At 37.2% G+C, this 26,230-nt stretch overlaps 2 protein-coding genes across 2 annotated transcripts; one reads left to right on the top strand and one right to left on the bottom strand.

Annotated features, from left to right (window-relative positions):
* Positions 1-2,356: 2,356 nt before the first annotated feature.
* Positions 2,357-10,184, bottom strand: LOC584561 (exosome complex component RRP4). Its single transcript, XM_030997750.1, has 8 exons — positions 10,023-10,184; positions 8,486-8,587; positions 7,743-7,788; positions 6,931-7,086; positions 6,263-6,331; positions 5,461-5,640; positions 3,999-4,127; positions 2,357-3,240 (listed from the first exon to the last, which is right to left on the bottom strand). Exons 1-8 carry the CDS (start codon positions 10,133-10,135, stop codon positions 3,160-3,162), a joined length of 876 nt encoding a protein of 291 aa, XP_030853610.1. The 5' UTR covers positions 10,136-10,184; the 3' UTR covers positions 2,357-3,159.
* Positions 10,185-10,775: 591 nt separating this feature from the next.
* LOC756273 (ubiquinone biosynthesis protein COQ4 homolog, mitochondrial-like) lies at positions 10,776-20,484 on the top strand. The gene is made up of 6 exons (XM_030997192.1): positions 10,776-10,807; positions 11,783-11,961; positions 14,887-14,983; positions 15,897-15,999; positions 16,984-17,207; positions 20,264-20,484. Exons 1-6 carry the CDS (start codon positions 10,776-10,778, stop codon positions 20,415-20,417), a joined length of 789 nt encoding a protein of 262 aa, XP_030853052.1. The 3' UTR covers positions 20,418-20,484.
* Positions 20,485-26,230: the final 5,746 nt, after the last annotated feature.

Here is a 26,230-nt window from a genome sequence, read left to right on the forward strand (position 1 = left end):
AACAGAGAAAAAGAGAAAGTACCGAGCTAAAGAGAGACAGAGATTGTGACAGTAAAAGTGAGAGAGAGAGTTCATGAACAAATATTGAGAGATAGAAAGGGGGAGGGAGCAGGGGGGATTTGAAATGTGCTTACCTTGCTAACGCAACATGAATAAATAAAATAAGTCTTAATCTTTCTTTCATTATCATACACATTAATTTCTTCAAAAATCTCTCCCCTCTCTATCCATGCTTCTTTCCAATCTATCTTCACTCCCCCTCATCTCAGTCATAGCTACTCGTACCCCTTACTCTCTCCTAAATCTAACCCATACATCCACTTTGGGGGAAACTCTCCCAAGTTTGCTCTTATCTAAAAATTCCAGAATAATTTGGCCCATGTAAGGAGTTTTAAACAACATAAAAAAGACAAATAAACATACACCTCAACCCCCCCCCCCCCCAACAAGAAAGTAAAGGAAAACAAAAAGTACAATTGCTATGTAATATAATGTACATAATGGCTTTTATTGGAAATATCCAGTTTCATATTTTGTTAACAAAAGGGAAGCAATTACTTGGCATGAATTAGCCTCTTCATCTCCAGATAGATAAAAAAAAATGTACCCTATACCACAATTACCAAAAAAAATTCTATATCGGCCTCTTTATGATTACATTTAATAAATTGCGTAAAATAGATCATTCATAGGGTATGCACATTCTTTATACAGCAAATTTCACATTTCAAAGTAATCTTGATTGATTTCTGGAAATAGTTAGAAAAACAAAAGGAATGCAGCGACAAAAAGGAATTAAACAGTAAAAATGTATGAATATTCAAGATTACCGGTAAATGATATCCAAATGCTGAATGCTTTTTGGAAGAAAAAAATCTATTACAGCCAAGTACTGGGCAAAGGAAGATGAGAATATAGACCATTTTCGTAATATAATCAAATTTATTGCATAAATCTTTGTCAAGTGTCATGTTACAAAATACAAATTGTTTCAATCACCTGTTACAAAAAACAAAAAAAATTCAGTAGTTAGAATGCGAATTGCATACATTGATTGATACTAGCTAGGACTAATAGTATGGCTTGTCTTTCGTTACATCACGGAACATACATGCAAGTCACATTCTGACTATTGAAATACAATTATTTGTAACAGGCGAATGAAATAATTTGTAACGAGGTACTGAACAAAGATGTGTGCATTATTAAAATTTGATTACATTAAAAAAATAGCCTATTGAGACAGTACTTCGGGCTACATGCATAGTTTCACAGTAGCGGTATGCAAATGTGAGGTGTAATATCTGCCATGTTTTGTAAATGTATCTGGCTGGTCTTCACTACTGATGATGAACAATTCAGAATTACACCGAGTCATTTCCTCTCAAAATGGTGACCCGTTACACAGCTCAAGATTAATTTCAATATCTTCATGGCTGTTGGTAAAGTACAGCTGTTCAACTCATCACCACTCAAGCATATTACAATCACTTGTTCACGGCCTGTAGCAAAGCAGCTCATTAAAGGTACTATGTCCCATTTGCAAGCCCAAAATATGAAAAAGTTAAATTCCAACTGCATTTGAAAGATAATACTAATTTAGAACTTCCCTAAAAAAGGTGGGGCTTGAAAATGTCTTCAAGTGGGAAAATAACGACTATTAGTTGTCAAATCGACTTTAGGGCTATAGAGCCCAAAAGTAATTGTCTTGATTTTCAGACAATTGTACCGAATGGTCATACGTTTTATGCTGCGCAAAGATTCAATCTGTTTAATCTTGGCCATCACAAGAAGTGGGTTATTGATGTAGACAAATGCTCATGTACCCTTTACAACTCTTTTCATGTATGTTATTACCAAAGAAGAAAAAAAGCCAGTCAGTCATTCAATAGTGTCTGACAGTGAAGTCTAGCAAGTAAACGGGTTTCCTTGCATAATTTGAATATGAGGACACTGCTAACGTTTAAATTTCACAGATAGGACATACATGACATATTCATAATTCCTGCAAAGTTCTACAGCATTTGAGGTTGGCTGCAAACGGGACATAGTACCTTTAAAGCATCCAGATAATTATGCTTCATTTACTTTCACCTCAGAAGGTATGTCTTCATCAGCTCGAGATTGCCAAATAGCCCGCTATTTCTGATTTGGAAAATAATCCCGAAGTTACAAATCGCGTCTTCATCAGCCCGAGCTCAAGAAATTAGCTTAAGATATTTTGCTCAGCGTTCGCACATAGTGCGAGTCTTCAGGGCTGGTGAAGACGCACGGGGCAAATAGCGGGATATTTTGCAAACTAGCCCAAGATATCTTGGGATGATTATCTCGACCAAATATCCTGGAAATTGCAACTTTGGGCTGATAAAGACGCAAATTAACTGGATAATTTCCAATCGGGATTGTCAAAATAGCGGGATATTTGGCAATCTCAAGGTGATGAAGACAGGCCTAGACATTAAGACAGGATAAAATGCACCAGACTATCTCCTGTATCATCCACTCTGTTGTGGTACAAAACAGAGACGTCAAAGCACTATCAAAGACACATTATCATGGGATCTCATGGAGAATTTGACACCATTTGGGTGTTTACCTGCTAACAGTTGTTATATATCACAGAGAGTGGACTTCACTTTTACCGACAGGTCTGATGTAATGCACACGCACTCCAGTAAGTAAGGACTCGCGAGGAAAGCTCATCATCATCATCATAAATCACCCTCACCCGAACGCTCTCCAGTAACAAAACAGAGATGTCAAGGCACTATTAAAGACACATAATCATGGGATCTAATGGAGAACTTGACACCATTTGGGTGTTTACCTAACTGTTGTTATACATCACAGAGAGTGGACTTCACTTTACCAACAGGTCCGATGTAATGCACACACACTCCAGTTTGTAAGGACTCACAAGGAAAGCTCATCATCATCATAAATCTCCCTCACTGAACGTTCTCCCGGTCTACAAGGCAATCTCCAGTGATCATCTCATCGGTCATCAAAATTCTGCTGCGGGCGGTATCGAGATTTGTACGTACATTAATTCCACCAAGTCCGGGGTAAGCGAATGAGGACGCATTGCCCCTGGAGACTGCCGACAGTATCGCTTTCAAGTTTGCGTCTGACCCTAAAATGTTTTGGAAGGAATGTACTTTACGTTGCTTCTTGATTCAGTTGCTGTCTCACCTTCAGTATGACATCCTTCATGATATCAGGGTTAAGAAGATCAGCAACCTGAAGTTTAAAATATAAAAAAAGATGATCACAGGGGAAATTCTGAAGGTTGTAAAATGAAAACGAATACTTGTGCGGTATCATCATACCAAACACACAAAAAACCTTCAATTTTCATATGGAAGATTGCAATCCAACTGATTCTGAGTGAACGAACAAAAACAAATCGTATGTTGTAACACATACTCACTGGGGACTTTTGAATATCAGTATTAAACTAAGAAAGAAAATGATCACATTCACTTCGATTTCTATCAAATTCATCTTTCAACTGCCAAACAGCCTGCACTCCTATTTAATATTATTGCTTGGTTGGCAGAAGATTATAGATATAAAACCTACCTTTTTACAGATTTAACAATTATGCCTTACTAGCATGCAACATCTAGTATCAGGAAATGATTTCATTCTTTGTCACATACTTTCCACCACAAAATTACCTTTGATTTCAGACTTGATTTATTTCCTTCTTTTCAACAAGCTCTCAAACATTTAGAAAATATGGAACTTAAAATTGCTTTTTAAAAAAATCGTCTTGATCTTCATAATAAGAAATGGCAGATATTTTGTTAACTAATTTTAGCTGATGAGTTAACTATTATCACACTATATTTTATTATATATTCTATGTTTATATGAACATGATATTATTTTCATTATAACTATGTACTATTATTATTATGTATGAGAGTTGTTTTAATATATACTTTGAAAAAGAAAAAAAATGATGACAGGATGCATGCAACATGAGAACTTACTGGATAGTCTTCTGAGGCAGCATAGGTATAGATGACACTGGTATCATAGAGCATCATCCTGTGATCAGCTAGACCTAAGATGCAGTTCCGTAACCTTGCCAACACCCTACGATCCTCATCGGAGACAGGCTGAAAGACGAGAGAAACGGATTAGCCACAGTATATTGGATGGCTTTGAGTGTGATACAAGAATATATTGCTCGAGCTATGACAATATTAAACGAGTCGGAGAAGAGTCCAATATTGTCATAGCAAGAGCAATATATTCTTGTATCACACAATAACAAAGCCATAAAATATTATTATTATGATCTATATTATTCTGACTAGCGAAATAACAAAATTTGACTTACCTTGGTAAATATGGCTTTATTTTCGTTTTTTCTTTCATTTTTTTTTCATAGGTTTTTATTCTCTTCTCTCATAAAGAAAATTGTACATAATTTATAACATTGTATACAAAATTACAAATAATCTTCGCATAGGTCTAAATAAATTTGGAAGTGAACTTTCACATTTACATACAAGGTTACAAATAAATGTAAATCGTGAAGTTATCGTATGATATATAATATTGATATGATATCATATGATGTCGATATGATATCGATATCAATAGTTGAAGTTCCTGGATGACTGAGCAATACAAAAACAATATTGGTCAGTCATCCGGGTACTGCACTAAAAATATTGAATACGCTGATTTATTGTACCACTTTTAAGCCTTATAAAATAAAGGTGGATATTCTAAGGGCATGATAAGGAGTATAGATTTGCTGAGAAGAATTTGTCGAATAGATGGGAGACCAATATTTATTGTCCCAGATGCTGTGCATCCATTCAAAATTGATTCCTCTTGTGTGTCAGCTTTGATGGTTTAGAAGATGGGTACGTTGATGTAATAACAAATACTAGAAATGGACTAGAAACTATTACAGTTTTGCTTTTTGTGAGGAAAGAAAATTAACTGTATTACTCATTTTTCCTACATAAAACGCAGATGTGGATAAATTGATTGGCATTTTACTTCATTTCCTTGTAAGCAACAACACAACAATAATTCAATAATTGTATGACACATGTTTCAGTGATGATTGCCCTCTAAGTATTTTGTTCTCTAGTGAAACTCCTAAACTCCATCCTGGATAAAACGAAGTACTCATCAACCCCAAGTCCAATCGAAAATCAAAAATTAATGCCAATCATAGCCTACACTATAACCCTAGTTTATGTTGGATCATTGTCATATCAGCAAAGAAGACTCGTTGAGCAAGACTATGCTGACCAGGGACCCGTTTCACAAAGCCTTTTTTCAATGACAAATGACAAAAATCAGTGACAAATCTGCTGATAACCAATCAGAAGCAAGGATTTCAGTAGCTTACAACAAAAACTGTCATTTGTCACTGATGACAAGTTTTGTGAAACAGCCCCCTGGAGGACATCAAAGGACAGAACTCACCTGCAGATTCTGGACAAACCCTCCATCCGGTGCCTCCTCTTCTTCTGTTGGTGTTCTGGTGATCCACACGTACCCATTGTTACCCAAGATGACGGAAGCTCCACACGTCAGGTTGTGGAAGTGGGTTTTTCGTCGCTTGATGAGAGAGGGCGACACTCTGACCATGATGCCCTGCCCCAGCTGAGAATACCACAGAGAGGGGAGACATGAGTGTTTTAGGCGAATACTGCTCTGAACATAATACATGTATACCGATTCCTAGACATCATGTTGACATTCCATACAAATTTGCTGCATTTACTTAAGTTTTTTTATAATTTCAAAAAAATGTGCATTATTATAACAGCCAAAAACAAATCTAAAGAAATGTGCAGTGTATTTTTCTTGATTTTGCAGTCATTATCTATTAGTTCAATTTAAAATACTAATGCTCAATGATCTGAATGCAATCTATCCATTGATTATTAGTTACATGATATAAATTTGTACATTTGAAAACATAGACATACAATGCAACTGCTACATGTAGATTGACTACACTTATAGGAAGCTGTATATGGGAGGAATTGAAGTACATTGTTTTTTTTCCTTTTACCTGACTGCTAATAAAACATGTACATGCTTGGAAGTAAGCAACCAGGGGACCAACCGCTTTACAGCCACTCTGAGGAACTTGGTAATGAGGATTAATGTCCTATCAAAGGGCATGAGCACATTGACTTGGTTTCAAACCCGGAACCTCCCGGTTACAAGACCACTGCTCTACCACTGAACTATTATTATTTAATTATTTGCAACATACCTTTCCATACTTGAGACTCCTTGTGTGTAGTGAGAGAGCACCGTCAGAGAACACCGACTGGACCTCAGCCTGTTAGCTCACAGTCAAGGAATCACACTTCTTCAAATCGTTTCAATAGGGGTATCATATCAACTATCGTCATTTCACAGTACAAAATGCAGCATGTCATCTTAACAACAGTTGCACCAAATATGATAACATGCATATAATTGCCTAACATTTCCATACTCTACGCAAACCCCTGTTACCTGAAAAAATGTGGGCAATGCAGAAGTGGTACAAAAAGAAGGTTTATAGCCTTGCATGTATATCCAAGGGGGCATACCACTTTGATTTCAGGTTTAAGATACACATACATGTAGGATGTTATAAAACATTTAAAAAAGACAATAAACTCTGGATAATTTAGATAATTCAGCTAGCTAGGCTCACTTCTGACCCCATGTAAGGGGTAATTCAAAGCAAATCTTGAATCAGACCCAACAGTTTACCTTAATATACTTACCCTAAATCAAAACCTAAATTAAACAGATACACAGTTGAAGCCCTAACCCTTTATCTTTGATGAAATGAAGCCTGACCAGAGCAAATGTCAATGCACAGGGCAAAGGTTTCTGGATCCCCCCCCCCCCTCCTTGTTTTTTCAGTAAATGATGATCTAAGGATACACTGATGAGATCTCCCTCAGTGAGATACTGTCTCATCTTGAGCTCATCTTCAGCCGATCTCTTCCTTAGCTCCCCTCCAGGAAGGTTGACAGCGGATAGCATCAGAATGGCATTGAGACGAGAGTTGACATCCACCTTCCATCTCTTCTGTCCGACCTACAGGAGTTTGATTGATTGATAGTATGCAAGAAGTTAAGAAAACAAGTTTAGAAGTTTGGAAAACAAGTTTAGAAGTTTAGAAAACAAGTTCACATACAGGCAGTTTTTGCAAGACATTGATGAAACAATCTTAAAATCTGAAATGATTGATTCCATTCATATAATGCGTCCACCTTCCATCTCTTCTGTCCGAGAACTTAAGAAAAACAAGTTTAGAAGTTTAGAAAAACAACTTTAGAAGTTTGGAAAAACAAGTTAAGAAGTTAAGAAAGCAAGTTCCCATACACATTACAGGCAGGGTTTTCCCCAATGCATGACATTAATGAAGCAATCTTAGAATCTGAAAGGATGGAAACAATACATAAAATGACAGGTTGAAGTAGATAACCTTAAAATGGCATTGAGACTAGAGTTTACATCCACCTTGTCAATGCATACATCATGGTGCTTTACATAACCCAGCACGGCAGTGTGTTTTTACTCATACCACAGCATATGCTGCACAAAGACAATTATCAATAATCAATTCTTCATTACACTACTTGGCGTTGGACATTTCTAAATATTTGAATAACATAACAATTTGATTTTAAATCTGGCTTAATCCAACTCTAGTATATGCATCCTTCCATCAATCCTGAATGCATACTCACTTCTTGTATTCTTCCAACAATGACATCACCGACTTCTCCGTTATATCTGTTAAGAAATGAAAAAAAAGTAAACAATAACAACATCTTCCCAAGATTTAAGCCTTATGGTTTGTGCACAATGTACTATTACTACAATGAACAGGCACAGAATAATGATCGAGGCAGGAAAACCACATAAAATCTCATACCAAAAAAAAACTCAATTTATCAACATACCACTATAAAATCAATTCATTTCAACCTATAATTGACAAAAACAGTGATAGTTATACAAAGCTTATATTCAGAGGTTGCAATACTGACAAAATGATGAGAATATTAACTTTGTAGAGGGATTAAACAACAAATAATTCAGAAACATTGTTTGAATTCCTGAACAGTGATAATTTTACGAACCAATCTGAGTAGATGATATCGGTTCTTCAAAATGTGTAAACCTTGTTGAAACTGAAAGCACTATAATTTTCTATATCGTTTATAGCAGGTTTTGACACATCTCTCCATGCAATTTGGTCACTTCCTTTGTTTTCATTTAGAAAACTAATTGCATTATAAGTTTTATAACAAAATATTACCTTAGGAAAGAGGAACACATTTAGTTGTTTTTTTCTCCAAATTTTCTAATACACCTGTATTATAGTTTTGGTTTGCCTTCTACATTTGATGATTACTTTCCAATGATGTATATTTGCAAACAATTTTTTAAAATACAAATTAAATATATGAATGAGTGAACTACAAACCTTGTTTTGAGTGGCCTGACACTAATGAGTTTGTTGACTTTCTCCACTACTCCTGCAACTGATGCGATCAGCTCATCTTCTTCCATGTAAGTTCCATGACCTCTGGAAGTGAGAATAGAACAAAGATGTAAGGTTAGCTGCCGCCAATCACAAAAGTGTCTCCTGACATTTGCGCTGTTAATTATAATAGCCACTAGCTGGGCCAGTGGTTTATGACAAAATAAGTGGCTAAGGAAAAATATCTCTACATTGACTGGCAACAGATCTATCAAAACAAATTTAGTTGACAAATTCATACTTTCAAACAAAGCCAAGATATAAGAACAATGGAAAAAAGGCAGGAGGGCCCAACATTGTATACTTAAAGGAGGGTGGAGAAGAAAAACAATGTTGTCAGATTTGGATAAATTTTGCATGTACATGTATATAAAGAAGAGAGTCTTATATTGAATAAAGTAAGTATGATAAAGCCAAATATTGTCATCCTGCCAAGTAATCTTTGTTTGAAGTGACCGATTTACAACTCTAAAGTTTGGCCACTGTGCAACTCTGTTTTTACAGCCAGGACTTGTGTGGTGTAAGAGGGAAGACCCGCCACTAAAAAGCCAGTTCATAGTTGCAGTCTGAGCATGAGCAGGTCATTGCAGCACGAATTGTGAAATATACGGAGACAGAATACCGGATACGTGCTCATGGAAGTTATGTTATTATTATTCATTTATGCACAAGCAGTGCACTCCATGACACAGGTGGAAGTATTCTTAAAAAAGGCAAAGGCTATTTGTGCAGCACCTCCATCGCTGCATAATATATTATGATGGCATCGTGTCTTCCCTCCTCTTACGTCACAGCCCTTAGACCGAAATCGCCTTCACATTCTTGCTTCGAGTCGCTCGTGGAGGCTAGTATAAATGATTGTTTTTTAGTGTCAGTGGTGTTTTCAAATCATTAATTGAATTGAATCTTGTTTATGAAGTGTTATTAACTGGCATATTCTAAATTTGTTGAATTACATTGATTGTAATGTTTTTCCTCTCCACCCTCCTTTAATTAGATCCAATGCACCCACACTGTCACTACCACAGCCACCTATCTATCACAAAGAAAGTAGCATTTCCTCTTTCCCCCTCCCATCCCCCCCCCCCCCCCCAGTCCTCCGTCGGTATCGATCATAATAAGCTCAACACACAGTCAGTAGATCTACAGTCAGCAGGTCCGTCACAACGATCTAGATCTAGATCTAGATCTATAATTATAATGGAAATATTTATAATAGATACTCCTATCTAAAACTTACTAAAGAAGTCTAACATTCTCTACACCACATATCTTACACCCCCTCCCCACATCACATGCACACTCACATGCACAAAATCAACATGCACACCGCACCACAGGCTATATATTATACCGGTACCACTAACTCCAGGGAGCTCAGCCGCCGAAGCTAAGGCGTCGGAGCTCGCTGGAGTTATGGCACTACGAACGCGTTGACGTTCGTTCGTCTTCTTTCTTGTCTTATATTTCAGTAGATCACCTCATGAAGTCGGAATCAGCTGTGATTGTCGCTCCCGGTGTCACCAAGCGCTGAGGTTCTGTAAATTCATCACAAACATGTCTTTTACGTGGGGTCGTGATGAATATTGCCATTTTTCTTCAAAAACTTGAAGAGTTACGCATACGCTGAATATGCAGACCATTATTTTATCGTGCCGTATACCACGCTGGAATTATGCATGGCTATGGTATCTTTCAAACCAAATTGAGCAAGAAATTAAATTCATATTTCTAAAGTGCATATAAAATAATTGCAAATTATCTCAATTTTTCATGAATTATCTATTAATGATCTAATTTTATTTTGGGGTGGGTTCTACACACAGTCAATGACATTTGGTACAGAAATATTGAATTACATTCCGAGTTGCAAAGGCCCATGGAAATATTGCGTAATCATGGTTAAAAAATCAGCACAGTATAAATCGATAACTTCAGTTTGTTCAACTTTTTTAGAAGAATTAAAAACAAAACAGACGGACGTCGGTCGATGATCCTGTTCCTCCTACTCCTCCTAGTCTGAAGCCCATTTACATTTTCACTAATAATAAGTACTTCGTGGTCTCATCTAAGCATAAATGGCTTTGAAAATATGTAATACTACACTGCGTAGGTGCAGTTTATCAAGGTGGCGGAGGAAAAATGTCAATTGCAGTTGGAGCATCTTGCGAAATTTACACCAAAATCAGCAAAAAGGTAGCTCGGTTTAAACTTTTACTGTGTGACTATGAGCATGGTTAGTGTCTCTGTACCAAACTATAGTCTGTAAGTTGTAGTGTATTTACTGATAATTTAGACGGACATGCTGGATGAAGAGTTTGACAGTTTTATAATCATAAATATTATTTTACCAGATTTCCAGTGGACCAAAGAATCAATCTAATTTGTTTCAGAATCAGACTCGGAGGCCGAGTGAGAGATAATGTAGTCTAGTAACTTCTTCTTCTTCCATTGGAGTACATCCCTCTTACAGTTACAAAGTGTTGTTGTACTTTATGATCAATAATTAATTAATTAACATAGGTCTAATATGGCTTCAGTTCAGCCTTCACTAAATGAATGTTAAAGGGATCGTTTTATCTGAGATACACGGCCCTACGTGTTATCAGTGTCTGTGATATGGTGTAATATTGAAGCCCTAAAAAAAATTGTGCTTCAAAATGATCAAGAAGTGCCTTAAAAAAGTAAAAAATCTTTGAGTGACCGGTTTTACCATACTCGTTTTCCCCAATAGACTGTAGTGTTATGAAAACCGTCAGGCTAACGGTTTTCAAAATTTGTAATTCCAATCATAAATATCTTGATAATCAGACTTGTAAAAGTCATGGGGTTCCTGACTGACCAAAAGGTTTATAATTATCATTGCATCATTAGCTAAATCCAGAATTTTATTTCAGAATCTGAGACAAAGTTACTGGATCCCTTTAATCAAAAGTCAAGCATTTCAAAACTTTGACATCAAGATGTTATTGTTATTGTTAACTACATCAACTAGAAATGTTATTAAATTAAAGTTAAATTTAAGATGCCTTATTAGCCCTTATTGTGTCACTGGTGATTTGAAAGTTTGTGTGCATATGTTGTTTGCAGGGAGGGGCAGCTAGTAGATCTAGTAGTAGTAGTAGAGGCACATGACCGATTTGGGAGACTCCCATTATATTATAAATGATGCATTGGGGCATAAATATTCAGTCTGTATATCCTCACTGACAATCAATACATATACCATTTGGACTTGAGCTATATAACTTGTGTTCACGTTTACACATGGAACCCAACAGACAGCAGTCATGGTCAGGGCAGCGCTCCAAACGTTGATGGCTTACTGTATGAACACCACACTCCTACTACCCCAATACAGAAGATGCTACTGACTGCGGGCTCTGCATTCATGTCTCTCTATGACCCATACAGACATGGTGAGTGTGAACATAGCAATGTGAAGGATGGCCAAATGTTTACCAACTTGGATATAATTCTTACTAATCTTAGGAAACATCTGCTTGAATTTCTAAAAATGAATCTACAGGCTTTATAATGGTTAGTTGTAAACCTACTATTGGTCAAGGGGTTTATTAATATTATTATTACTTTTGAGAGAGAGAGAGAGAGAGAGAATGGGAGAGGGGAAAAGAGGAAGCGAGAGAGCAAGGGAGAGAGACTAGAGAGAGAGGTACAGAATGAATGGTTTGGGTTAGAACTTACAAGTTATGAATGGCGGATACAACACACCTGTTTTTAAAAACGATACAGTAAATACACTTCTTTTTTATAAGATTGAGCTGTCATAATTTATCAAAAATAGCCCCTTAGAAATGTTATTCCTATATCATGAACATACAGTACACGCCGAAAATCTCCGCAACACGATTACACGATTTATTTTTAGGATTACACGGTTTACACGATTCACCTGAATCGTGTAACTGTGTAATCGTGTAAATTTACACGATTGAAGAATGTCGCTCTGAATCGTGTAATCGTGTAAATAGTTAAGTGCATTGGTCGGATGATTCGACTCGTATCCTGATGACACCAATTGCTTTATACACAACTTACCTTCAGTGTACATCAGTTAATTACTGTACTTTATATTAGTGTATAAACCTCAGCACTTTCCACTAACATGTATCGTATACTAATCCGTGAGACAAGGTAGGAAAACGTCAGAAACAGGAAGACATGATAGATGAAATAGTAAAGGAAAAAAGATAGCTACGAGGAGGAGGGAACATATAAAAGGAAAATGAGGGTTGAAAGGCACGATAAAGATAAACAGAAAAAAAGAGAGAAAAAAGGGAAAACTAAAAAGTTGACCGGAAGAAAAGAAAGAGTGAAATAGAGTGATAAAAAAACAGAAGGGCGAAACCTAGTAAAATTAACAGAAATGAGAAGGCTATGAAACGGAGAGGAAAAGAGACAAATAAATAAGGTAAGAGGGGAACATAATGAGGGAAAGAGAGGTGAGAAAGATATGGGGGAATGGAAAGATATTGAAAGAAAGAGAGAGAGTGAGAGAGAGAGAGATAAAAAAAGCTTTAGTTGAAAGAAAAGGGGCACCGATCAGATTTTAATAGGGGCATTTATCGGAGTTGATGGGGGCATTTATCAAAAGTGAAGAGGGGCACTTCTTGTACTTATAGAGGGATACTTACTAGAGATTAAAAGGACACTAATGAGAATGGAAAATGGACACTTATTGTAAAGGAAAATAGGAACTCGTCGAAGGAAAAGGGGTGTGTGTCAAAAGAAAAGGAGCACTTATCAGAGTTGAAAAGGGGAAGGGGCACTTTTACAAATTAATAGGGACACTTGTCAAAGTAAAATAGGTACTTTTCCTACATACAAAGGGGCACTTTGGGGGAACTTGAAAAAGTGGGGGGGGGGGGGGGACACTGTGCCGCTAGCTAAACGTAACTCAAAGACAGTTGGCCATTCACTTATTCTATTCATTCTCGGCTTGCAACTGTTCCCTACACTCTGTAGCCAGTGGCTAACATACTTACGTACATGTAATACCTATTGTTCAGGGGGATCCTATGTTCAAGGGGAACCCCCTGAACAATAGGTATTATGTAAGGATCTCTGCCTGTAGCTAGAGCAACGGCCTTTGTCCCCGGCGAGGGTCAATGGCAGGCCACATTCAGAGTAAGCTTCTTTTGTATGTGACAGGAAGTGTGCCCTTAAGCCTTGACCGTAGCTCTTTATACATATAGCTGAATAATGCAATGTTCTAAAAGGTAATTTACGAAAATGAGGAACGCTAAAAAAGCAATAAGTGATCAAAGTCTAAGGCCCAAATTCACAAAGGAGGTTTGTCGACAAACCTTGGTTTTCGTGCGTCATATGACGCGTTTTTACAAACCAGGTTTGTAAAATGGATAATGATTGAATAAAAAAAAGTATAACGATATTCATAGTAACGAATGAGCTAGTGAACCGTAATTCTAATTGGTAAAGCCTTGTAATGTAAGAGTATCACAACATACTTAATTATGTTAGCCCTCCTTTACATTTTGTAATCATTTTTACTTATTTACAACTTAGGAATAACAAAATTCCCCCCTTCCTTCGTCGTTCATCGCTTTTTTCTCACCGAGGATTAAATCCGAGAGTGCTTTTCGGGAAGTGGACTGATTTTTTTAACTTTCAAACATTCTATAATAAAACTAGAGACAAGACACTGCAATTAAAAATATATACAAGAGAAAGAAAGCGTAATCTTCGCTATCCCCTCGTATCGTCCACGTTGTCCTCGTTCAACCAAGAAGTAACTTCTTGCTTTTACTGAACTAGACGTCCTTAACCTGCTCACCATCACCACTGAAAATAAATTGTAACACAATTCCAGCGAGCAATCGAATCGTGTAAATTTTGAATCGTGTAATCGTGTTGCGGAGATTTTCGGCGGGCAGATTACACGATTACACGATTCGACCTGAATTGAGGAATCGTGTAATTTTACACGATTACACGTTTACACGATTCAAATTTCGCTTCATTGGCAAAAAACGAATCGTGTAAAAATTAATGGTTACACGATTCCCGCGAGCAGTCGAATCGTGTAAATCGTGTTGCGGAGATTTTCGGCGTGTACTGTAGTTCAATTTCATGATTTTACTACTAAATGCATAAGAAAAAAACAATAATAAAAGTTAATCTTTGATATTGATAGTAGACTACAATGATAGTAGAATGTACATGAAGTTACATATGAATTTTGTGAACCCTCAATGGTTTATGTAGGAGAGACATATGAAATAATCTTTATATGATTTCCCAGCCCTGAAATTGAATCAACTCCTTTACCTCTTAATGATCAATTTTTAAATACTTATCTAAAGATATGGTAGCTGTTTTAGGAGAAACAACTGGTTCTGTAGCCCTACCTAGACTCCACAGACTCATGAAAGAAGACCCTGTTGGAAGACAAATATTAGAGTAAGTCTGATAACTATGTAAATTATATATATGGAAAAGAATCACCGCAAAATATAATCATTGCATACTTTAGGACAGAGAGTACAACTTGTATTGTATTTGATGATTTAAAGTCTCCTGGACTACAACCCTCCAGCAGACTACAACTGGGGGGGGGGGGGGGGGGTAGTTGTCCAGGAATGGTATTCAGTTATGTATGATACAATTTTAGATGATCACAGTACTAAGTGATAATCCAGTCCGTTCTATTTTAATAACCGAAAATTGCTTAGGATTAATGACAGCTAGGGAATGATTAATTCACTGTTTACAAAATCGTTCATTATTTGGTGCCAGTAATATGATTTATCGTATGTATCAATACTTTCCTTCAACATGCATGTATCTTGAAGAGGGAATGGAGCTGCAAGAAAATTATCAAATGTATCCTTGGAATATAAAACAAAAATTGTATCTGTACTTCTGTAGTAAATCTTAGAGACATATTTTTGGTTGATGTTAAATGGGAATACCTACTTGAGTGACCACCTGTCTATATATTTGTTCAAGTTTCCTTTTAAACAAAACCATGACTTCTCGTTGAAACATGCAATAGATGAATTGGTCATTAAAAAACCCACATGCCTTTAAAGACCACATTTTTTCTCACCTGTATTAAAGTGGGACTGCACTCCTTGTAGCTACTTGCCCCCTCTATACAGCCAACAATGCCTAAGCGGTACCCGTTGATCCCCCATGGTCCCCTTTTTCTTATGTTAATTGAGAGCTGATTTGATGAGATAACCACTTGCCAGTGACCATGCAGGAAGGTTTAATTCCTCCTGGCCAAACCAGTGCAGATAGGCTTTAAAGCGGTCTTTATATAATTATACAGGTTTTATTTTACATATATTTGTTTTCATGTTCTGTACAGGGAGAGGCCTCGAATCAACAGTGATACAGTGGATATGAAGTACCTTGCAAGTCTGCCTGATGATACCTTTGGGAAGTTGTATCATGATTTCATGAAAAAAAATGTATGTAATCTCTGCTCAAATTTGTTATTTCAGTAGTTATCACATTGAGAACATTATTGTAATCAGGGCTCAACACCAATTTTATTATATTTGATTTCTCTTTAAAGTTTGGCTGATTTTGGGAGTTAGGTAGTTGAAGTTAGATTTTGTTTTACAAAATTACAATTTTCAAATGCATTTCATTTGGAGGCGCGATAGCTCAGTCAGTAGAGCAGTGGTCTCGTAATCCGGTGACCCGGGTTCGAAACCAAGTCGATGCGCTAGTGCCCTTTGGTAAGGCATTAATCCTCATTACCAGGTCCCTCGGAGAGGACCTAAAGCCGTCAGCCATCTGGTTGCTTACTTACAAGCATTTGTGCTTTCTTAGCAGTCAGGTAAAATAACCACCACCATCAATGGGCGATTTGTATAATGTAGCTAAAACTTTGAAAAGAAAATGATATGCAACTGTATATAACTCATTTAAAGAAATAGACCGGTATTGGTAAAATTGCGGTTCAAGGGTTTTGGGTGCAAAATATCCATTCAATATTGTTTATATATTGCCTTCAGAGGTTAAGATGGCAATACTTCAACCTAAATTCTCAAAAAAGCAGAAATATATGCCCAAATGTTCAATGTTGAAGTGCATTTGCGATATCTATCCCGGCCGGATCGATATGATAATTTACCAAATATATCAATTAGTAGGCGATTTCCCGGCAAAATTTGTATCATCACGTATTAGTCAAAACATATTCTTTCACATGATTGGTAATAAGAGCTTCCATTTCATTTTTTGAGAGGGGGCGTTTCCAAAACTGGTCTATAGGCTACCTTTAATAGATAGTTCAGGCATATTGTAGCTTCATGCTTTGATTTGTATTTACCGGTAGTTAAAACTAGAAAGGTCATACTAATATTCTATTAGTATTTCATTTAGATTTCGTTCATGTATCCTATTCCTTAGGTCATGAATATCTTGTCATTATTACCATTGTTCAGAAAATATCAGCCGACACTAGAGACCCTGTACGCTTTGTGGATGACCCAGACCTCGCCTACGTGCTCCAGCGCTACAGGGAGGTGCATGACTTCTACCACACACTCCTAGATATGCCAACCAACTTCATGGGGGAGGTTGTCATCAAATGGTTTGAAGTCATCCAGACTAGACTACCCATGTGTGCCTTGGGCGCCATATTTGGACCAGTCAGGCTATCTGCAAGGTGACTAATAGTAATAATAATATTAAGTTTTTATATAGCGCTTAATACATCTCGGACGTCTTTAAAGATAAATACCAGTTACGGTCATGCGATTGCATTGTGAAAGAAACGTTGTGAAATCGATCAGAAAAGGTTGATCATCTAGCATAGATGTAGGTATGCATTATAATCCAAGACGACGGCCCGCATGTTTTGGCTCTGCTCTTAGACCAATATTATTAATTTCAAAGTCATGAAAAGGCACTAAATATCAACAAACATGGTCTTCAACAACTCCAAATGACAAAATAATTCCAGCTATGTTTTTTTTTAAAGCATTTGATAGCCAAAAACTTGAAAATTTTCGTCATTAAAAAAAATTAAAAATACCTACATTATAATCCAAGATGGCGGCCCGCATGTTTTGCCTCTGGTCTTAGACCAATATTATTAATTTCAAAGTCATGAAAAGGCACTACATATCAACAAACATGGTCTACAACAACTCCAAATGACAAAATAATCCCAGCCATGAATTTTTTTTGAGCATTTGATAGCCAAAAACTTGAAAATTTTCGTCATAAAGAAAAGAAAAAAAAAAAGATTCTGTCGATTTTTTTCTGATCATTTTAATTGATCGGCAATCGGATCGGAATCGCCGATCACCCCTGATCGGATCGGTATCGGCGTCCGATCCGATGATCGTTTACAGGGTTAGTTTTGGAATCATCAAAATAATAAGAAATTTGTCCCAGTCTTCATAAAGTTACAAGTACTGTACACAGAAAGATGTAATGGGACCAGGGGCGTAGACAACGGGGGGGGGGGGATGAGGGGGATTCATCCCCCCACCTCACAAGGTGGGGGGGGGGGGGGGATGGCATGTACAATCATCCCCCCCCCCCAGGTTCTTGGGAATGATATTTGCTTACTTAATAAGTCATAATGATGATAATAATAGTAATAATAATAATGATAACAATTATAATATTAATAATAATAATAATTATGATGATGATAATAATCCTCCTCATCATTATTGTAATTGTGTTTATTGTTATTAGCCGCATTCACACGGTGAAAGCCAATTCAGACGGTAAAAAAAAGAAAATCTTACAAGTATTTTGTGGTTATCTTGTGGTTTGGAAACCACAAGATAACCACAAGATTAAACAGCCGCGGATCTACGGGGGGGGGGGGGGGGGGGGGGGGGGGGGGGGGGGGGGGGGGTTTAGGGGGTTTAAACCCTTGAGAAGATATTCAACTCATCTGGTAACTCAACCAAACACATGATAACTCTGGATATAACTGTGTATTTAACTGTTACTTGATTTAAAAAGACGTTATCATGCACTGCTTTTTATGGTCTCCATTGTGTTAATAGATGCCAGGAAAACATCACTTACGGGGTTCAAATAAACACCCCAAAAAAAAAAATCGGAATCGGCTCGCCGCTTCGCGGCTCGTGGACAATGCTCCGCATCGTCGTTATTTTGGTCAACCCCCCCCCCCTTAGCAAAAAGCTAGATCCGCCCCTGAGTCATCCCCCCCAGGTGTACGAATCTGTCTACGCCACTGAATGGGACTACGCACACATGCACGACACGTGCATTTTTATCTTTCACATCATGATATATAAACTAATTTACCAAATGTATCAATTAGTAGGCGGTTTCCCGGCAAAATTGTTATCATGTATTATTCAAAACATATTCTTTCACATGATTGGTAATAACAGCTTCCATTTCGTTTTTTTGAAATTTGGGCGTTTCCAATACTGGTCTTTACCTTTAAGTGCTTTACAGATATACTATTACCCTGGTCATTGGATTCAGTGCTTGCCCGCACACACTGTGTGCACAATCTCCACTCCCTGAGGAGCATTCTAGCCAGGCATGACTTGACGCTCAAAAACTGTTTGACCAACAATGCTGGTCGCATCCTACCGGGTACCCATTTTAACACTTGGGGGGAGAGTAGCAAGTGCAGGTTAATATCTTGCCAAAGGATATTAGTGCCGTGTCAGGATTCGAACCCTCAACCTTCGCATCTCCAGTCGAGTGCCTTAAACCACTCGACCAAGACACTCCCATAATGATACCTGTTCTTGTATATTGGATACCACAATATGATATAACATCTCTATGCATTTCCAAAAGACTTTGGATATGATTACCTGTGGCCGCGCTCTTTAATAAATCCTACCTAATACCCACTTACTATGCCTGGGTCGAGTGTGGCAAATGTAGATTTATGTCTTGCCAAAGGACATTTGAGGTTTAAACTCTGTACCTTGTGCATATGGACTATTATATAAATTTGATAAAGTGTTATGGATAGCAAGATAAACAAAGAATAGCAAAAAAATGGAAGAAAACAAAAAGAGAAAAGGCAATATTTGTATTTTAAACAAAAAAAACATGCAATTTTGGTCTGGTATTTGCTGAAGGGATAAAGAGAAGAAAAAAAAATGAAACTCTTTTATGATTTAATACTTTTGAGCATTTATTTTAAAAAGATAGGACGATGTTCAGCGAATTCGTTGACCAAGGAAAGACAAATGGCCTTTGTTTTCCAAATTCTTAAAATGTTATTCTCTTAATGACCACATTGCCCACCAAATTTAGGTCAAAATTTACATATGATTAAAGGTATAGACCAGTTTTGGAAACGCCCCCCTCTCAAAAAAAGAAATGGAAGCTCTTATTACCAATCATGTGACTAATCTTTCTGTGTACAGTGCTTGTAACTTTACCAAGACTGGGCCAAATTTCTTATCATTTTGATGATTCCAGAACCTTGCAGTACACACCAATACTTATATGCTAGATGATCAACCTTTTCTGATCGATTCCACAACGTTTCTTTCACAATGCAATCGCATGACCAGAACTGGTCTATACCTTTAAAGAGGTTGAGGTCTAGTGAATCTAGGTAATTGTATGGTAATTTGCATTTCCTTTTCATTCACATTTATCTGATTTTTGTTGTTGCTTATATCTATCTCTCACCTCACTATTTTCCTTATCATTTTCCTGTAATCTAATCCACTGTCGTATGATATTTACATTTCTCAGCGATCGCAGAGATCTCATCCAGTACTACATTCCGGAAGTCTTCAAGATGGCTCCTCAATCCAAGCTGCTTCTCAACATCTATTTTGAGAGGCACTGGGAGACGTCCATCGACGAGCTTCGAGAGGAGATGAGAATACATCCTCTTCGTAAATAATTAAATGACAGTTTAAACAATACCTGGGGGGTGTTTCACAAAACTTTTCATCAGTGACAAATGACAGTTTTTGTTAAAAGCTAGTGAAATCCTTGCTTCTGATTGGTCATCATCAGATTTGTCACCGATTTTTGTCATTTGTCATTGAAAAAAGGCTATGTGAAACGCCCCCTGGTTTACCAGAAGCTCGATCTTCACACTTGCTGGATCAGGAGTGGATTTAAGGAATATATGGAAAAAAGAAGGGGGGGGGGGGGGGGTCATAATTTCGAAGACAAACATCATCCAGGGGGCCTTTTTTTAGGTTCAGTTATGCACTCAAGTGTGCAAAGTGGGTTTCTTATCAAAGAGGGGGAGGGGGGTAGGCCAGTTGTGTCCCCTCCCCCTCCTTCCTCATCTACTACCGTGGTACAGGTCCCCATAATTTTGTTCTATTTTGCATCTTTTAGTTAATGAGATAAATTATATTAACCTGTTGTACATATACTTTTTTATAGATAACAAGTTTGATTGATGAAAATACATGTAAAGAGATGAAAAACAATTGGGCTTACCTTTGGCTATTCAAGTTTGTCAAAACCATTCAAATGCTAAGCTTTTGAACATGCACTTGAAATTAATATATGCTCAGTTTATGATATTTATATTTAAGACGGAAGTATTTGTTGAAACAACCATTTGAGAGCGACTTTGTGGTGGTCATATGCGTAATATGTGTACTCCACTATTCACCAGAAGTATGTTAGTCTTGGAAGTGGCTCTTAATTATGTCCAAGAGGCTTACATCCTGGCTTATTGAGCGTATTGGCAATAGCGAGAATTGATATGACTTTGACTTTGAATTGACACCTGTATGTCAGTGATAAGGAGAAAACATGATAATCATGTATACCTTAACTTTTTTTCCAACAATCTTATTTTGCTTCTTGGTTATGTTTGCAATGTTTTAATTGCAATTTATGGCAATAGATTATGAGGCAGTGAGTTTGAATTGTTCAATAAATATTTATACCTGAATAAAAAATGCAGTTTCCTTATGTCTTTGTTTAGTGTGTCAGCTTTCAAGGTAGTGCAGGGACCCGTTTTCACAAAGCCTTTATTTCAATGACAAACGACAAAAATCATTAACAAATCTGCTGATAACCAATGAGAAGCAGGGATTTCACTAGCTTTTAACAAAAACTGTCATTTGTCACTGATGACAAGTTTTGGGAAATGGGGCCCAGGATTGTAAACTTGCTCTGAAGTATTATCACCGAGGCATCCACTTTTTCACTTTTATTTACAACGTATGGTGTCCATTGATTATACTGCACAGAATGTCTTTTACTAGTACCATTTTAAAACAATTTACTTTAGATATAAAAGCAATTCATAAAGAAAAATAATACATATATATATATATATATATTGCCCTAACACGGTAAAGCTCTGCTTTGCCTAGTTTAAAAACAAAACAATGCTACGAATGGACAAATTTTGCTGTAATTGTAGCACGTGAAATGTTTTAGTTGTGCAAGTATTATTTGATAACTGATAATAAGTCATAGCATGTCATAAACTACATTTAAACTTGCGCAAGTGGATGCCTTGCATGAAATCTTATGTAACAAATACAGTATTAACACTTAAGTCCATTTTATAAACAAGCTACTTTAAATTATTGTTTTTACATTCCTGCACATGTAATTTTTTCTTCTTTCAATCCTTTCAACCCCTCTGTTTCTCCTTTGCATTTAGCTGTTTTTTTTTTCTTCTCTCATCTTCTCTCTGGCCTGTTATTCACTTCCTGGTTCCCTGAATTCTTTCCTTCATTCCTCTTTCCACTCATTCCTTTTTTCTATCTTCTTTCTCCCTTTCTTATCCCCTTTCCTTCCATTTATTCTCTTTTTTCCTCTTACTCTCTTTCTACCAACTATCACTCTCATTTTACTCATCCTCTCTCCATCTCATTTCTTCTTGCTCTCTTTCTTTCTTCCCTCCCATCATAATTCTCTCTCCTTCAGGTCTTCACATTGTCTCCATATCTGGCCCATATTCTCTCTTATCCTAGTACTTTTCTCTCACCTTCTTTTCTCTCAGTCCTCTCTTGCATATAGTATTCTTTCCCCTTCACTGCCTCTGCCTATTATCCTATTTCAACAACATCTGAGCCCCGTTTTATAAAACTTGTTATCAATAACAAGGCTAACATTGATATATTAGCTGTCAGCCAATCAGATGCCACGAATTTAGTAGCTTATATTTTGACTTGCTATTGATTACGAAACGGGGCCCTGATACAGTTCTTGTTTGGGTTGTTTCCGATATGATCCTCTGAAAACAAATCGAGCATACAATCAGGGACTTGATAATGCCTTCTGTGTGTCATACACAAATTCTTTTTTAATCTCTCATTACATACAAGGATTGTGTTACTGTTAACAATGTAACTTTAACATGTTGTGCAAACGATTTTCAATTTGACTTTTTAATCTTTCCACTACAGAATTACCACTCCCTATAAACGTAAAATAAAGGAACAACCCCCTTCCCGCATGCGATGTGTTAACATTCATGTGGTGTTGCTAGCATTCAGCTGATAGGTTAAACAGTGGTTGGAGATCAAAGAGTATCTTTAGACCATACAATTAACTCTGCCGAGTTACATTTCAAAACAAGATTTGACGTAGTACAGGCTTTTTATGAGTAGCTAAGCTTTATTGCATGTACAGGAAGTACAAAGTATGTAAAATAAATGATGGCATGGTCTTGACAAATCTTCTAAGATTTCCATTACAATGTACTTGTAATATTCTGCCTCCAACTATAAGCAGTGCCATTTCATGATAGAATACACCAACAGGCTTTTCACAGAGTCTACCAAGTGATGTTAAAACAAATTAAGCTTGAGAAATGTCAAGATGGCCAAGGAATTATTATATGGATTTGGATTCCTTCACAAATACATGTATTCCTATGATCCTAATTATAAAAGTGAAAGAAAAATGGTATATAGTTCCAGTTTGTCTGGGACACAAAATCGCAAACTACATGTGCCATGTATCTCATCATATTTTGCCACAGGCATTTTGAGAATAAAATCATTGAATACGGAAACAAGCCTAAAATAGTAGAAATATATGGATACATGCATGTACATTTCCCAACATTGTTATTCAAATGTTCTGATTACACGATTGCTAGGACTTCGTCGTCCTTCTAACGCCAGTTAATTTTGATGGGCAATAATATGATAACAAAACTTCTATGACCGTAAGGATCAATGATCAATGATCGAGACGACTCACACATCTTATTCATAAACAGAGTAATTAAAACTACCAAGGACAAAATGCACTATAAAACGATCTGACTCTCTATAACAGTGTACAGGAAAAAGTCACAATTGGACAAATGAATGATGAATAGTCAATCATTTTGATGGGCAATAATAGAACAAGACTATGCAATTAAAAGGTCAATGAGACGACTTACACATTAATTATTCATAATTTACCAGTATATACAGTAATTAAAACTACATACTAAGGACAAAAGGCACTAAACAATCTGACTATAACAGTGTACTATATAGGATAAAGTCAACTTGTTGAAGAAGAAAAATGCTCAAATGCCATTGGCTCTTTTACCCAGCCATCCTGGTTCTTGCCACCAATCTATGAGGAAAAGTATTTAAAAAATGCATTAATTAGTTTGATTTAAATATATGATAGGTTCCAGCTCATTTAGGTCCTAAATCAAATCTTGTCAAAATGCCGCCCCTCCCCCCCCCCCTTTAACTCTGGTTTCAGGATTCCTTTATGCACTTTCTCATGACTGAAACAACATATAGCTTTAAATAATCTGTTCTGACATTAATTTTATTTACTACATATAACACAGTGGCGGATCCAGGGGGACATAAGGGGCACGTGCCCCCCCCCCCGGCCAAAAAAAAATGTTGAAATCAGCCTCAAATTCGCCAAAAATGTACTGAAAAACAGGGACGTTGCCCCTCGACCCCCCCCCCCCCCCCAAAAAAAAAAAAAAAAAAAAAAAAAAATTAGTGCGCACTCCCCCCCACTTGCGACCGGCGCGATTTTCAAATATTCGGGAGCAAAAAAAAAAAAAAAAAAAAACTCTTACCCCCCCCCCCCCCCCCGCTTATTCAGCGGCTGGCCGAGTCGTTGCGATTTGTGCCCCCCCCCCCGGGAAAAAATTCCTGGATCCACCCCTGTAACATGTAAGCCAGCAGGTCCATAGACAACAAAGCCCCACTGCTAGCGTACTGATTTAATATATCGTTGACCGAATCAGTCTCATCGAACCCTCAACTATGATCATCAGTAAAGGTTTTGATTCATTATCACTGATATTGGACATAATATAGGGAGCTAACTTAGCTGGTCGACCTGCTCAAATGAACATTCCAGTTTGAAATATTAATTTACCTGGTTGTCAAGGAGAGGCTGCACGAGGACGCTAGCACCGTACGTCTAACGACCCTAAGGATACGTGGACACAATAGAATTACCTGCAAGGTGTGAAAGAAAGTTTTTAAAAAAAGGAGTGTCAGTGCAGGTCTAAACTCAGTGGCGGATTTACAGGGGGGGGGGGTAACTCCCCCCCCCCCCCTCCCCTGGGCTGCCAAGTGAAAATGTGATTTGCATAGAAAAACGCCATATTATGACGTCCAGACCCACACAGTATCCACATCGTCATTGGGTCACCCCCCCCCACCCCCTTAGCGAAAAGCTAGATCTGCCCCTGAAACTATATCATCTCTTAGGAGAAGAGGATGGGATCTGTGTTACAGGAATCAGATTAACCCTCGGTCACACCGATGAGACTGACGACAACACATCAAACGGGCGGGAATTAACATATGACATATTTACCAAGAATCGGTCAGTTTGGAGCAATTTGGCAGTTCGTCTGAACATCAAAGGCAACACTTTTCGGGTTATAGACTGGTTCCCTCTTATTCCGTATTCGTTTTGTGCACACCCCCACCCCCGTCACGTGCCACCTTGGCCCCCCCCCCCCCCCCCCTCAGATAAGAAAGACCGATAGATACATAGGTAACTGACCTTGTCCATCACGCCCTCTTAGAATGATATTAAAATCCTTGTAATGGGGGAGTATTTTTGTGTCAATGACGTCTGCTATTTCTGCGGTAGACATCGCCCTGTGCTCTTCATTGGTGAACATCTAGTCAAAGTTAAATCGGATTAAAAGATATAGTTTAATATAGTATATAGATTAGCACTGGCATAAATCGCACATATACAAATCAATACGTTGGGAGGTGGTGATTGCATCATTATTCTAAAATCAAAAGATAATCCTGCTTATATAATGGCATTTCATGAGCACTATTAACAAATAACAAACATTTCTAAAGATATTTTCTTGAGATTTTCTAGAATTATATATGAATCTCTTTGTTCCAACAATATCAATGTATTAAAGGTACTATGTCCCATTCGCAGGCCAACAAAATGAAAAAGGTTAAATTTCACCGGCATTTGAAATATAATACTAATTTAGAACTTTCCTCAAAACGAAAGGGCTTGAAAATGTATTTTTGTGGGAAAAGACCGACCATTAGTTGTCTAATCGACTTATGGGATTTCTTTTTTTCTTGATTTGATTTTGTTTGGCAAATCAGTCACAGTTGGCCATTTTTGCTACACACTATTTTATTATTATTAATATATATACATATTGAATACTAGGACACTGCTAATGTTTAAATTTCACAGATGATTAAAACTTTTTTTTTTTTTAAGGAACTCAGAAAAATCCACTTAATAAATGTAATTCGCTAC

Source organism: Strongylocentrotus purpuratus, unplaced genomic scaffold, assembly GCF_000002235.5.
Source record: "Strongylocentrotus purpuratus isolate Spur 01 unplaced genomic scaffold, Spur_5.0 spur5_scaffold_4, whole genome shotgun sequence".
Taxonomy (NCBI): Eukaryota; Metazoa; Echinodermata; class Echinoidea; order Camarodonta; family Strongylocentrotidae; genus Strongylocentrotus; species Strongylocentrotus purpuratus.

Coding starts and splice junctions, on each gene's coding strand:
- LOC584561 (XM_030997750.1), bottom strand. CDS start 10,135: ATGGCAATATTCATCACGACCCCACGTAAAAGACATGTTTGTGATGAA. Junction 8,588..10,022: donor GCTGATTCCGACTTCATGAG/GTGATCTACTGA, acceptor TCTCACTTCCAG/AGGTCATGGAACTTACATGG. Junction 7,789..8,485: donor GTCAGGCCACTCAAAACAAG/GTTTGTAGTTCA, acceptor ATTTCTTAACAG/ATATAACGGAGAAGTCGGTG.
- LOC756273 (XM_030997192.1), top strand. CDS start 10,776: ATGGTTAGTGTCTCTGTACCAAACTATAGTCT. Junction 10,808..11,782: donor TCTGTACCAAACTATAGTCT/GTAAGTTGTAGT, acceptor TTTGGACTTGAG/CTATATAACTTGTGTTCACG. Junction 17,208..20,263: donor CCAGTCAGGCTATCTGCAAG/GTGACTAATAGT, acceptor TACATTTCTCAG/CGATCGCAGAGATCTCATCC.